The 15,929-nt window shown below is 31.3% G+C and overlaps 2 protein-coding genes and 1 long non-coding RNA gene across 6 annotated transcripts; 1 reads left to right on the plus strand and 2 right to left on the minus strand.

The window, feature by feature from the left end:
* Positions 1–8: 8 nt before the first annotated feature.
* LOC145089993 (uncharacterized) lies at positions 9–557 on the minus strand. Its single transcript, XM_079028355.1, has one exon. It carries the CDS (start codon positions 555–557, stop codon positions 9–11), a length of 549 nt encoding a protein of 182 aa, XP_078884481.1.
* A 17-nt stretch (positions 558–574) lies between these two features.
* Positions 575–3,449, minus strand: LOC145089994 (uncharacterized). The gene is made up of 4 exons (XM_079028356.1): positions 3,268–3,449; positions 2,220–3,148; positions 890–2,107; positions 575–756 (listed from the first exon to the last, which is right to left on the minus strand). The coding sequence occupies exons 1-4, from the start codon at positions 3,447–3,449 to the stop codon at positions 575–577; spliced, it is 2,511 nt and encodes an 836-aa protein (XP_078884482.1).
* A 2,028-nt stretch (positions 3,450–5,477) lies between these two features.
* LOC145088248 (uncharacterized) lies at positions 5,478–15,686 on the plus strand. 4 transcript variants are annotated; one of them, XR_013701022.1, is made up of 6 exons: positions 5,478–6,069; positions 6,160–6,244; positions 7,062–7,150; positions 14,142–14,395; positions 14,460–14,506; positions 14,606–15,686. It is a non-coding gene; the product is annotated as an uncharacterized LOC145088248 (long non-coding RNA). The 4 variants fall into 4 exon arrangements; XR_013701019.1 differs by having other exon boundaries at positions 5,479–6,069; positions 14,185–14,395; positions 14,606–15,683; XR_013701020.1 differs by having other exon boundaries at positions 5,479–6,069; positions 14,185–14,395; positions 15,073–15,680.
* Positions 15,687–15,929: the final 243 nt, after the last annotated feature.

Below are 15,929 nucleotides of genomic sequence, written 5' to 3' on the forward strand. Positions count from 1 at the left end.
TTGCAATGTTACCATAAATATGAAGAACTTAAAGAAGCATTAACAATGTTTTGTCTGCTGCCACCCGGAATAACATGCAGAATTTGTCTGAAATCTCCTCCAAAAACAATAACTTTCCCTCCAAATGGAATATTCGACTCAGTAGAATTTTCAGACCTCAATACATCTTTTAAACTTCGATCTAAAGCTTCAAATGCATGCTTATGGACCATAGGTGCTTCATCCCAAATTATCAAAGATGTTTTTCTCAATAAGCTAGCAAGCTCACTACTTCGATTTATTTTACATACAAAATCCTCAATAAGTTCAAATGGAGTTATAAATCGAGAGTGGGCTGTTCTACCTCCGGGCAATAATAACGAAGCAATTCCACTTGAAGCAACATTTAAAACGATATGACCATCACATCTAATTGTTGCAGATATTGTCTTCCATAAAAAAGTTTTACCTGTTCCACCATAACCATAAACAAAGAAGACACCTCCTTTATTTTTTTTAACTGCACCCATGATATCAAGGAAAATGTCACGTTGCTCATTTGTTAATGCAAGAAACATACGGTCAAACTCAGTCTTTATAAGGAAATGTCATAATCTAGCTCCTCGGTGATAAGTCGATTGTTTGAAGAAGAAACAAAATCAACGTCCGGGTAAGGCATGTTTTTATAATTTTTGAGAGTGTTGTTGTTACGAAGTAAAATATGTTCTATCTCGTACAGAGTTAAGTTTATAAGCCGATCTTCACTAAGAGTTAAGCCTGGATGACAAAATATCAAATTAATTACATATATTATTAACAATATTTAGTTATAATTAAAAATTTATCAAATGCATGTTAGAAAATAAGTAATTTAATTTTTAAATAAATAATAATAATAAAATTTTAATACCTGATAACTTTAATCTCTGTCGTTGATTATAAAGAATTCCATCCACCAAATACTCCCATGTATTTTCCCAAACAACTTCTGGTTTAGACATATTGTTACACATCAACAATGTGGCAAATAAGAATCGTAGATAAAAACCAGATCCAGAATGACTTGCTTCTTTAATTGCATCGATGTATTCTTTGTCATCATCCAAAAGCCCAAGAGCATAACAAGCATCTCTAAAAGACAAATATTCTTCACCATTTACTGTGCGGATCTCTTCAAATGATCTCGGACCTTTCACCTTATTTAAAAGAATCCTTAAGAAATAAGCTTCCTCTAGATTAGGTGAAACCGAATGAATTCTACCAATGCACTTTCCTACTTTCTTAGGCTTCCAAAACCTATCCTTACGATTCCAAACAAACTTTGTAGGAAACTCAACATACGTAAGTTTTTGTGCATCACGAGAAATTACATTACACTCCATCCAAGCTGTGAACATTGAAGCAGCAACAGAAGGTTTGTCCAAAACATCATCAATATCATCGTCTTCCCCATATACAATCTGCTGTTGGCCAGGAAGATGAAAAGGTAGTCTAACTACAGAAGGATATATGTAATGAACATCATATGTAAAAATTCGCCATGATGCTTCACATGCAGATAAATATCTACAATCGTAATATTCATTTATTTCATCGACCGCATCATGATTATCACAATCATTGTTGCTTCGTACAACGACAATTGTAGCTCTATCAGGTCCTTTGTTTATGTATTTGAATAAATACTTTATAGATGATCCCTGATTGCACCATTCAACATTAATATGTGCCTGATATCTTTTCAATAGATATTTGTTGTAGGGGATAACATTTCTATTATCCAACTTGACACCTGATTTTTCAACAAAATGACCATTGTTTCTTCTCCTATATAAGGGAAAACCATCCTGATCAACAGATGTATGATTGCAGAATTGCTTTGAAAAGTTTTTAGAGCACTTTTTGTCCACCATGCATGGGCAATTGATATTTGCAGCTCCACATGGACCATGAATCATGAACTCATTCACAAGTGAATACAATTCAGGATCTTCATCTTTGTTTGGTATTTCGGCGGATATTATGGGATCGATTAATTCAACAGTGGGTAGCTTGTAGTCAGAATGCATGAATAGACATATATGACTATGTGGCAAACCTCTTTTTTGAAATTCAATTGTATAAACAACTGCAAAATATTTTGCACAAAAAAATATGGTTAGACCATAAGCAAAATGTTAAAAATATGAAATAAAAAGCATTTAATCTCATGAATTATGAAATAAGTTAATTTTAAATACCTGCTTGAACTATGCCGAAGATATGATTCTTCCTTAAGTCTTTAATAAATGCATCAAACTTGATCTTGAACAACCTACATAGTATATCAGGTCTGTCTTCTGGTTGAAGTGAAGTATCCTTAAGAAACCTTTTCACCTCTGGCCATTTGGGATTACACGTAAAGGTTATGAAGAAATCAGGATATCCAAACCATTTACATAACGACATGGCATCCAAATAGTTTTGAAGCATATAGCGTTCACCACCAGTAAATGATGAAGGTAATATCACACGTTGTCCGACGTTGGAGATACTTGTAGCTCCTTGAGCTTTTTGCTTACGTAAATTCTCATAAGCCTCGCATCTAAGAACATGTTGTTGTCTGCGTATGTAATGCAATCTCTCACTTTCAGTCATAGTATACGCATCTACCATAAATTGTTGAAACAATCTTTTTGAAGTAAGAATCAGTGAGAACGAATGATCCCTGTCTTGAATTCTAAAAGCGAAAAATTCTCTCATTGTACATGTCACCCGCTTGTTGTTGGTTGTGTCTGTAATACCTCTATGAAGAATGTCAACACTGTAACCATCATCCCCATATGGAAATAGTAGTGGATATTGGAGAGGAAGGTAAGAAGGATGCAATTCATTGATACGTTGTAGAAAACCCGATTTTGTTTGAACAAAGATATCTCTATTTTCAATCGAATCTGAAATGTCACCTACATTTAAAGCTGCAACCTCAGAAGCAGTTGGTAGGTTATATGTTCTTCCATCACAATTCCTTTTCCCGATAATTCTTAACTTCATATCAACGTGAGGATTTTTTTGAAAAGCATCTCTTACCATTCTATAAGAGCTAACCAAGACATTATTTGAATCTAGCATGACCTTCAATTCTTCAATAATATCATTATCAAATGATGTAGATTGATGGTTTTCCCCACTAAATGAATGGAAAATATAAATAACATCAGCAATATATATATATATATATATATATATATATATATATATATATATATATATTAAAATAGAGTATGAATAAGAAAATTGAAAATTTACCGAAAACATCTCTGCCTATTTGAATTTTCATTATCAGTATCATAAATGTATAACTGAAAGAATTTTGGTTGCGATCCTTTTGCTGGTAAAAGACTTCCAATACTATGATAATTTTGGCCACCAAGTCTGAAAATGTATGGAGCATTTCCTCTATTGATTGAAAAATCAATCTTACCACCCATCGATGTAAAAGAAAACATTGAATTGTAACGTCGTATATTTTTCCTGAAGTTTTTGCTTTTACAATCGTTTGATTGAAACATTCTTTCATAAGTTGGTGGTGCCTTTTTTTAAATCAGGTAGTTGAACCTTGCCATAACCACAACATAATGAAAATTTTGTGCTCTTTTTTTGTTTGCCTCTAATGGATTCATTTGTCCATAACTTTGCACGACATGTTTGGCATACAACAATCTGATCACCATGATCCAAATATTCTGTAAAAAAATTAAGTGTTATTAATATAATACTAACTTTATAAATATATACCATATAGGATTTGATTTGTAAAAAATAATAAAAAGGATATATTTTTGTTTACCTTTGGAAATACCAACGATTAAGTTTTCAGATACGACCTCATGTATATTTTCTACATCTGCTGTCAAGTCAATTAATGAAATATGAGATAAATGTTTCGATTTCCTTTTTAATTTATGACATCCTGGATTTAACATGATCGATGATGAAGATTGACATATTGTAGATGCAATTCTGGATGTCATATAAAGCACAGAGTAGTTACTTTTATTTGCTAACGTTGAAGTGTGGTAGTTATTGAAACCAATGTTAGCTGAAACAAATAATAGTAAATTAAAAAAAAAAGATTATAAATTTATTAGAGAATGCATCATAGTAAATTTAAAAACAAAATTATTACCATTTGTAATGTTAGATAACGAAGTTCTAACATTTATGTATGAAGGAGAAAATTGTAAGGGCGTATTTTCATTTCCTCGAGATCTATATGAATGAACATTTTCATTTTGAAGAACAACGCTCTTAAATTGATCTGCAAAAAAATATATTATAAAAATTGAAGACATGACGTAAAAAACAAAGTAAGAAGGTAAAATTATATAAGATTATAGGGTAATAACATAAAAAGATGAGAATTTATGTATTGTATTTTTCAGCTAAAGTGTAAAACGTGGTTGATTTTAATAAGAAAATTACAGCTATCCATGTTTTTTAAGACATGTGGAGTTGATGGATTTAAAATGCTGGATCTTGTATTTGTTGTCTTCAATCGCTTATTATCCAAATATAATTTTCTCCGTCTTCTATTCTCTTTTGCTTGCAAGTAGTAGATATAGTTGTTTTTTTTTTTGCATAAGGAATATAAGCATATGATATAAAGTTAACAATAGGTAGATAATTGTATTGATATAGAATATTAATAATAGTGAAGAAATAAATGTACTTTTGTAACCTTTGTTAAAAAATATTCCAGATGATGAAGATTCAACGTACAACGAAGCATATAATATATTTGCTTTTTCTTGTCATGTTAATACGGGTTGGTGTTAGAATAGTACATATTTTTATGCTATTAAAAAATATACAAAGAACTTAAAAAATATGTAAAAATAAAATTAAAAAATGGTAAATGATAAACATACCGTTGTTAATTGAAGAAAGAACATTAGTAGCGGTTGAAGATTGTTGGATTGATGTAGCAGACAAATTAACGTGTTGTCTATTTTCTAAGTAAAAAGTATTTAATTTTCTAGTCTTTTTAGAATTAACCGACTTCATGATCTGCTTGTGTTATGAACAATTAACACAATTTAGTTAATAAAATAAATGCTATGCACATAATTAATAAAACAACACAACCGGATTTATTATTTAAAATTAGACGATAGCCATGGAAAAAAATAATTAAAGTAAATATAATATAAGTGGGACCATAGTTGTAATGTAGTTACAATCTAATATTTTTATGTCAAGAAAACATAAATATAAAATAATGACAATACCACTAAATCATTTGTCTTAAAAATGATTTGTACATCAATATTATATACATCAATACCACTAATTTTTTTTAAATTATAAATTATAATATATAATTGCAGTTTAGTATTGTCATTATAGTCATAGATTTATTATAGGTTAATAATTTTTTTTTTTACTTTATACACTTTGAAATGTATAATTTATCATTAAGATCCCCTATTTTCAAATATTGGCAGCCACGTATGAAACATCCCTAACCTCCTAAACCTAACGTACGAATCTACATTTCTCCATTTCTAGGTATTCGAAAAACAAAGAAATGATGAATGGATGGGCACAATTAAACATAGCCCTAAACATATCTATCCAATTGACTACAAATCTCGTATGTGGCGTACAAAAAATGAAATGGAGCTATTATTCAGAATGTGTATGTAGGTCAGAACCTTGACGATTAAACAACATAGAACGATTTGTCTCGATATTCTCCAAAATCAGGAAATCAGAAGGATGCGATTAGTTACATATTATCGTGTGTTTTGAAATGGAATGTGGAACGATTCGGAAGAGGATATCGTCACCAGCATGAGTCAACATAAGCAATGATGAATCAGAATAAAGTATGAAGGCTAAGAAATGATGAATCAGAGGAAGTTGTCAACGTTCTACAAGTTTGTCCATTTCTATCGATGAAGGAAGTGACGAAGGTAAAAGATGTCGAAGAGAAACTTACAACCAAAGTCGATGTCGAACTCAGAGACTTACATCAATTAATAGTCGATGTCGAACTCAGAGACTGAAGAAACGAAAAATTGGGGGTTGAAGACAGCAAGATTGAAGGTAAGAGATGGTCAAGTGTTTGTTAATGTTAAGTTTTATTAACAGAACATACATTATTGGGAAGAAATTTACCTGGTTTTGTTTTTGCAGAAATCTTGTTTATAAAGATATTAGCGAAAACTGAAGAACTTCAAAAGAATACCTCGAAATCGATTAAGAATGGAAACACAATCAGGTATCTTTCAATTTGCTAAAAGTTTTGAATTTAGGATTGTGTGAGTATTATTTTAAAATTTTGAGATTTGAATTTGCTAAACATTAGGCTTAATTTTGTGCAAAATTATTCACTGATTTATATTAATATGAGTAAATAAAAGAATACCTTGAAGTTTCATTTTTTGTGATATTTGTTAATATTATTTAATTTAGATTGTATTTTAAAATTTTATTTGTGCAAAAATAATTTCATATTAAAAAAAAATCACCGTGTGTTGAAAACAATATATATATATATATATATATATATATATATATATATATATATATATATATATATATTTAGTATTATGCATAATTCTTGTATTTGGAAACTAAAACTTATTAATTTGTTTATTGTACCTTACATTTTTCTTATTTATTCAAAACAAAAGAACCTAAAAAACTAATTATTATGTTATCATATTTGATTCAAAAGTAGATACGGATATCTGAAAAGTAATTATATGCTCAATAAATTAATTGTTTTAATCCTGAATAGGAAAATTATGATCAGATACCAGAAAGGGAGATCCAAAACTCTTAGGTTTTACTTTCAAATATAATAATCTTATAAATCACAATGAACAAACAATTGTCAACCATCTTTTGTTTAACCTATTAAACCCTATTGATGTGTTGATTGATAAAGATTACAAACCATTGAGCTGATGTTCTCTTAGATGGACTGTTTTGCCCTTTTGGTTTTGCTATAAGTTGGAATGTTTTTCCCTTTTGTGTTGGGTGGCTTCATTTATGTTGTTTACTACTTGATTTTGTTGTCTTTTTCTTGCTAGACCCCGGTATACTTGGTTTCAGATGTCTGCTGATTCTTGCTTCCTTCATATGAGGTTTATTGGCCTTTTTGCCTTTGTTGATGCTCCTGGTATGTTTTATGTCGCTTTATAGTTGATTGCCTTTTTTTGGTTCATTCCTATTAGTTCATTGCCCTTTATGTGGCTTTATATGAAAAGTAGGCCGCTATATTATGAAATAAGTTATTTGGTAAAACGGTCCATATATAAGGGCAGAATTGTCCTTTTCTATTAAAAAGAAATAATGATAGTTTTTTTAGTATACGACATAAACAAAAAAACAAACAATGATAGGAACAAGGCAAGATTAATAGGAAAGGGCATAATTGTACTTTTCTATTAAATACAAAGAATAACAGATTTTTATTTTTATTTTTATATTTTACACGACTTTGAACTTTTTGCCATTTGGCTAAAAAATTGCAATAATGAAAAGTAAATAGCCATGGAATGTATATGAATCCATGGAAAGTCACCTGTGTTAGGAAAATAATGAAAAAAGGTTGTTGTAAAAAACTGCAATAATTACATTTTTGCATGTTTTTACATAGGTATGGATGCAATAAATAGCAAATCACTTTGAATAATTCAAGCAATTTCAGAAATGTAATTGTGATACAAACAAATTTTAAAGCGAAAGTGTCAAATAAGTAAAAATGTACTGTTAAACCACTTCAAATAAACAAAACAAACGTCTAAAAACAAACGAAAGTCCCCAAAATACTTGAACGAAACAATGAAATAGTCTTTAAAACAAAACCAAACTTAATAATTGTTTTTAAAAACCATAATCAACTCACTTCTCCACTTTTGGCACCCAAACCGGAGTATCTTCACCCAAAGATTCCCTATTTGATTTTATAGAATTTGCATCACCATCATCTTCTACATCATAAACGTCATCACCATAACAACTCACTTTTCCACTTTTGGAACTAAAAGTGGGTTTCCCTCTCCCATTGATTTTCTTTTAGATTTTATTGAACTCAAATCACCTCCACCATCAACATCATAAATGTCATGGAGGTTACGCTTTAAATCACCTGATATTTTCAATGGACTTGTTGCGGATGTTATCAATTGTTGAGGGAGTAAAATTCTCATCCGTTTGTGATATGACATCCTAAATTAAAAAAACATAAGCTGACAAGCGATCTAATTAAATATAAATAAAAGTTAATATGAGAATATAACATACATTTTGAACATTTTGAACGACATCATCTGATTCCAGGGGTACTTCATTTAAGGACACTGATTGAACACTCTAGAAAATAATATGGAAATATGTAAAACGTTATGTATGTAAATAAAAAACAAATATAAATATTGAACATTAAAACATTTGAAACAACCCAAAAATACCACCCAAAAATTTCGATTTTTATTATAACAAAACCCATGAGACTGAGTATCACATAATAAAACCATATGTTGCGTGTTTCAAAAACCATGATAAAATACTATAAGAAAAACTGAATCACAACTGTATCCAAACATATCAAGAAAACTAAATCAACTCCCAAGACAAAACTAAAGTTGTGGTGTGTGCGATGCCATCATTCCGAGGTCTTCCCTTTCCTTGCGGAAGTACCTGAAACCAAAACTGAAACTGTAAGCACGAAGCTTAGTGAGCTCCCCCAAACTACCACATACCACATAATAACATATAAGCACATACTGGGCCTTGCCCACTGCATCGGGCCGAAGTCCGGGCTAACTGGGGCATTGCCCCCTACATCGGACCGAAGTCCGAAGCTGACTGGGACCTCTGTCCCCTACATCGGACCGAAGTCCGAAGCTGACTGGGACCTTCGTCCCCTACATCGGACCGGGGTCCGAAGCTGACTGGGACCTCTGTCCCCTACATCGGACCGAAGTCCGAAGCTGACTGGGACCTTTGTCCCCTACATCGGACCGAAGTCTGAAGCTGACTGGGACCTCTGTCCCCTACATCGGACCGAAGTCCGAAGCTGACTGAACATAGCATAAACATATCAACTAGCATAAACACATAAATCCCGTCTGAGCCACGGAGGCGTCAAACATACTAGCTACTGCATTGGACCGAAGTCCAGAAACTACGGCTAACTGAACGGGCCAGCATTGTGGCCTTAGACCCGTTCCTACTAAAGGGAAACTCACCTCGTGAACTGGCTGTTGTGTGAATGGCTCTGGAAGCTAACTGCTGCTGCTCCGGTATCTCCCCGGCTACAAGTCCATAAACACACTCAATCAAAATGCTAAACACTGCACTGGGGTAAAATGACTCTTTTACCCTTGGTCAAAGTCAACTCTCTCGGTCAAAGTCAACCCACAGTTGACCTGACTCACCGAGTTGGGCCGCCAACTCGCCGAGTCTCTAGTCTCACTTCTCAACCCTACTCGTGGCTACTCGTCGAGTATGGCATCGACTCGACGAGTACCCTCTTGATCCAAGAACTCAGACAATCTTCACCCGACTCGCCGAGTCATATGAACAACTCGACGAGTTGTTCTTGAGCTAAGAAGATTGCCTTGGACTCGCCGAGTTGTATGAACAACTCGTCGAGTCCCTCCATTACTGAGTCTGCCCTCCAACTCACTGAGTCCAATCTACTACTCACAGGCTTCCACTCAACATCACTCAAAAAGGGGAAAAACGGGACTCGCGACTTGACTCGCCGAGTCGTTCTTCCGACTCGCCGAGTCACATCCATGCAGCTACTCTAAACTCGATTATGCTTGAATCCAGCGTCTGAAACTTATAGATCTGGGCTTCCTTAACTCGATTAGCACGTAAAGATTCTATCTTTACGTGCCCATAAGCAACCAAGAAGATAATAAGGCTCAAAAAGCATAATAAAGGCTAGATCTAGGGTTCTTATGCAAAGCATCATCAAAAAGGCAATAGATCCGGGCTCTACAACTACTAAATGAACAGATCTAGGGATATCTCGACCTATTAAGGCATCCATACAACTATAAGGCTTGGAAAATGCATCAAACTAGCCCTAGAAGAGTTCTAATGGAGGTCTAAAGCATAAAACAGAAGGAATCCGAAAAATACCTCAATGAACTCTGCTTTTGCCCTTGGATCTTTGCTCTACACCTCTTCTCTTTGCTCCTTTCTTCTTCTTCTTCTTCTTCAAGCCTTCAAAATCCACACACAAAAGCACTTAAAACAATAAGGGATGGATTAGGGTTTTCTCACAGCTCTCTGAGGGTGAAGGAGGCGAGTTTGGGGCACATAGCATTGCTTAAATAGTGAGCAACCCGGGGATTTAGGGTTTCTTCCAGGCAGGCAGACTCGCCAAGTCCCGAATATGGACTCGTCGAGTCGCCGACTAACACGTGCACAAAACTCGACCCTACTCGACGAGTCAGGCCATAGACTCGCCGAGTCCCTCAATGAAACTTTTAAATAAATGCCACAGGAACAACATACCAGAGATGGGGCGTTACAACATTATTTACCATAAGTTCTAGTTTACTTTCCAATTCTAAAACAACGGACTCATCTTCTGTAAGTTTGACAACGGTGTAGATATTGTTATAGTTGGTGACATTGTAGGATGTAATATCTACAAGAAACACAAATTTGCGGTTTTTCAAGGCGTTCATTTGATTTGGATATAGTTCCAAACTGTCGTCAGCCTGTAAGAAGATTGTTTAATATATTAAAACAAATAAAATGTTATTTGATAGAAAAGTATGAATAAAATATTATACCTCTTCATGTATTTTTTTTCAACTCGAATGCACTTATATCCAACAACCTTTTTGCTTCCCTATCAAAAAGAGTGAATCTGATGGTGCCAGTATGATCTTGTACGTTGATTGGAATTATATACCTAAAAAATATTAGATTATTAGTAATTTTGTTGAAGGATTGAAATGATTAATATAAATGGAGGTATGTGTATACTTTATAACAGTATGAAAATTCGAATCGTTGCTAGCTGCATTTTTACACTTAATTACAACACTATCTTCCATCTTGCCGGGGGCGGTATAGTAAATATCGGTTTTGGGCACATTGTTTATCCTTCTTCCACATTTGTAGCACGCATCGTAATACCAAGGCAGATTCTGTCTTATATTGACGATGGAAACAACTAATAGAAATTTCATTTCCTATATCAAATAAAATGTAAAATTAAAAAAAAAAAATACAATGTTCAAATAAAATTAAAGGATATAAAGTAAAGAACATATACCTTAAGTGGTTTTGTGATCTCACAAACAGTTTTTAAAGGGAAATCGCCTTTAAAATCATCTATATAAGAGGTAGAGTAGTTTGGGGGTGTAGTAATGCTTTTTTCAGACATATCTCCTTTGTTATTAGCCTTCAATCTGCAATGTTTAAAATTAATTTATTAAAAATAAGAAATTGTATTCATTTAAATAAATATAATAACATAAATAAGTTTAAATAAAAATAAAAAAAAAACTAACTCTTTCTTAAACTCATTAATTTCAACAATGTCTGAATTAATGAACATTTTGGTTACATCAAAATGACTTTGGGCTTGACCAATTCCTGTAAAAACAGATTAGTCAATAAAAATAGATTGGAAAACAAATTAAGTAATAAAATACAAACCATTCTAAACGTTAAGTTTCACGAACTGCATCACTATAACAACACAAGTAATCGTGGTGTTACTTTTCAGGTAATGTGACATCTCATGTGCCTGACTTCCAAATATAGTGACATTGAGGTGTACAGACCTAAATAAAAAATTAATTTAATTAGTATGAAAAAATATGACTAAAAATAATAAATAAATGAAATAAATATCATCTCACTCTAAGTTGCTAATAGTCATCTTCATGTAATGTTTTGATGGATTATGATTGGTTGTCTCAAGTGGCCTAAATGAGACAATTAGCCCAATAACATCTACAGAATTTTAATAAAAAAAAATATAAGATTAAGTTAAATACTAACATTTATAATTTATTCCATTTAGTTATAAAAGTGAATGGAATAAAATTAAACAACTAACCAAATAATGTGTCTCTTGGGCATTTATGTTCGATGATAGAGTTGAAATCAGCAAACACAAAACCATTAACGGGACCCGAAAAATCATCATATTTTTTTACGATACTTTTCCAATCCAAAGTTAATGTCTGTTTCTGACCGGTAACACAAACCATTTTTAACACCCGCCAAGTTTGGTTTTAAAATGATATAACTTTCACCTTCCTTTAAAAGGTCACGAAATCTTGAAAATTTTTGGTGGAAAACACGAGATTGGTATTTTGTACCCTGTTAAAACAAAAACAAAAAAATTATTCTTTGAAACATATGAAATATTTAGTGGGTTTAAAAAAAGTTAACTAACCTCCTCGTCCATGACGATCATTTCAATCGATAAAACGTGGTTATTTTTTATAAAATTCCAAATCTTTAACACCCGTAGTTTGAGATGTGAATCATCAGCAATATGTTCAATGTGTTTTAGATATAGTTTATTGCCGATATTCATTATCTGCGAACAATTGATAGCATATTGAAATTATTATCAATTTTGCCCTTTTCATTATAAATTGAAAGCATATTATTAAACAGTTAGTATTAAATGCAAACAATTATAAACATATTACATCATATATTACAGCACATATATACACATATATAGATGGAAAACATTATTGTTTCAAATACTGTTAAAAATACATTCACTTTGTCTAAAATATATACATTCACAAAGTTGACATGGGTAGAAATAGGACCTAACATAATTTTGTAAACATTTGACAAGTTAGAAATAGAGCAAAAACAGTAAATATTTGTTTATTGAGTACTTGGATTTGGAGTGTAACAGATGCACAGAAAAAAATGACAAACATGACTAATAAATCCAAATTGTAATTGTAATGACTAATAAAAGATTAGTCAAAAATTTATTTATTTACGAATATTTAAAATTAATATATACAATGAATATTTAAAATTAATATATACAATGTTATCTGTAAGTTTATAACGAATATTTAAAATTAATATATACAATGTTATAATATCATATCTATGTTTTGTGTGTACACATTTGATAAAATCATGAGTTTGTACAATATAATATAAATTTATATCGAGTGAAAAAAAAAAAACACAATCAATATATACAATAGTGTAACCGGTTAAATATGTATTTAGACAACAATATTTCAGTATTTTACCTTACATCCAACATTGTATCAATTTTTAGGCAAATTTATAGAACAATTATCAAATGCTTTACATTGAAGAGTTTTTTTTTTTTTTTTTTTTTTTAACAATCACCACGTGCAAATCATGATATCAAATAATTCCATACATGGGCAATATTGTTTCACTCCACGTGCAAATGATGATATTTTCCATCACTAACTAATATGATTAAAATCAACAATTTTAGGAAATTCCCACAACTAAAAACAACTATTCACATACTTGGAAGGTTTATTAGTAAAAAAACCAAAAAAAAATAATAAATAAAAATAAACAACAACAATAATGCTAAACATAGGTATGATCATCAAAAAATGATTTTGTCTGATTCTATTAATTTTTTTTATGAATAAAATCAATAACACAACCTTAATTCTTAGCTCATGAAACCCAACACAAAAAGTAAGAAGAAAAGGAGTGAGTTGACTCACTTAAATAAGCAGATGAATATGTTTACTTAAAACCTAAAACAAAGGGTTAAATTGAGGAAATAGTAACATACTTTTTTATTATTATTATATTATCCTACTTTCTGATTCATCATAAAAGTACATTGTTAAATTTTGAACGTGTTTACAATTTCTTTTTGTCTGTTTTTCTTATTATTATTTTCTGGAAAGTACTTTGTGTATATACAGAATAAAAAAACAGTTTAGCATCACATTATGCTAATTGCTATATTATTTCGAGCAAAGTATTATTATTTCGAGCAAAGTATTATGCTATTTGCTATATTATTTCCAACAAAGAAGGATGAATTGAATGTTTAATGCTAATTGCATTGATCCTTTATAGTAGAATAAAAACAGAAAAAAAAACGGTTTAGCATCCCACTACAATATTAGCTATATTATTTCCAGCAAAATATGATGAATCAGAAATGCTGAGATGCATTCGATACAGAAACCATGAAGAAGATGAAGGAGAAGGAAATAAATGCAGAAATAAATCACGATAGAATAAAGACTAACCTTATGCGTTGAAGTTTGATGAAGCAGAATTTCAAAGATGCAGTCGATACAGGAAGAATACGAAGCAGAATACCATATATCCAAGTAACCGGTGAATATATAATTCAAAAACTGAAAGAATCGTGATGTTTACGATATTTAAGGTAAGATGTTCTGTTATCTTTTAATTGAAAAATTCTTCCTGATTTTATGTGATTTTTAATGCAGCTTTATTGGAATAGGAAGATTTGAAATTTCAAATCCGAAAAATTAAGGTAAGATGCTTCATTATCTTTTAGGTGATTACATTTTGAGTGCTAAATTTGTATAGATTATTATTTCCGAAAACTGATACTGATTTTATTTATGTACAGATATATACGAAAAATAATTGTAAAAATCTTCCTGATTTTATGTGATTTTTAAATATGAATTCCGTAAATTGAGTATTGAAGAATAGTTTTTTTCATTAAAGGGCAAATAAGGAATTTAACTTTAACTTTTTGAGCGGGAAAAATTGTTGGGGGGAAGCTTATTGATTGCCACGTGGCGAGTTGGTACCGTTTTATTAGATTAGGAGATTTGTCGGGTATGGATATTTTATCTAAAATTTAGTTTCTAGAGAATATTACTTCTTTTAGACAAATAGTTTATTGCATCTAAACAATTATCATTAAGTGTTACGCTAACAGAAATAAAATCAATTAGAACTAAAAATGAAGAGTTGAAATTCTTTACAAATAGACATGAATACTTTATTGATTGTGCATTATTAATCGTACAAAACTTTTATATTACACATTTGATGTATAGACTGCACTGTCGTTGAATTCTTTATCAGGGATCAGTAATACTTTTGTATTGGCACGTGATATCTCTCTAGATAATGCCACATAAAGTTAGTTATGCGAGAAAACCGATTATGAAAGATAAATTCCTACATTTGGTATTGTTTTTCCTTGAGCTTTATTGATTGTCATCTCGAAACATAATCAGATTGGAATTGTTTTCTCATCAACTTGAACATGAACATGTCATCTTAAGACGGACATAGAGGAATCGTTGACAAAAAATACCATCTTTCTAGCATGTTGACCAACAACAATTTCATCATCAATGACATTGTGCTGAAAACTTTTACATATCAATTGAGTATCATTACACAATCAGTTTAATGGGTCGAGATTTTGTAACAGTATGATCGGGCATCCAACTTTCAGTCGTAGGTAATGAGGAGGTAAACCACTAACACCGACGGTGTTCAAGAATTCCACGAGATGGTAATTATTTATATCATCTAAGATTTTAAAGATTTTAGATTTAGTGACATAAAAAGAAATTTTATTTTATTAGACATCTTGAACATTGGTTAATCACAAAAGAAGTCCTTATATTGTTTTGTATTAGATTTAGAAGTAAAAAGTTGTTATAGATCGAATCTTTTCTACTTTTTTCGTTTTGAATAATCATAACATTAATAAATCAACACAAGTTTTTAGTTGATACAAAATTATAAGAACGTTGTATATATTAAAGTAGAAAAGTTATAAGAAATAAGATAATTATTTAATGTAGAAAAATGTATCGTTGCTATCAATGAGTTCCATTTTGATGAAGTGAAAAAAAGAAATTAAAATCGTGTTTTTTATGTCTAATGAGTGATGGGTTCAAATCATTACCCTACAACTTCACTTTCAA

The sequence above is a fragment of the Lactuca serriola genome, chromosome 2, assembly GCF_051521515.1.
Source record: "Lactuca serriola cultivar US96UC23 chromosome 2, Lser_US96UC23_V15, whole genome shotgun sequence".
Taxonomy (NCBI): Eukaryota; Viridiplantae; Streptophyta; class Magnoliopsida; order Asterales; family Asteraceae; genus Lactuca; species Lactuca serriola.

Bases quoted from the DNA above. Each gene is read 5' to 3' on its own strand.
- LOC145089993 (XM_079028355.1), bottom strand. From the start codon at position 557: ATGTTTCTTGCATTAACAAATGAGCAACGTGACATTTTCCTTGATATC.
- LOC145089994 (XM_079028356.1), bottom strand. From the start codon at position 3,449: ATGGGTGGTAAGATTGATTTTTCAATCAATAGAGGAAATGCTCCATAC. The intron at 2,108-2,219 runs GTATTTAAAATT...AATATTTTGCAG, and splicing joins CTTCGGCATAGTTCAAGCAG to TTGTTTATACAATTGAATTT. The intron at 757-889 runs GTATTAAAATTT...TTTGTCATCCAG, and splicing joins ACAGAGATTAAAGTTATCAG to GCTTAACTCTTAGTGAAGAT.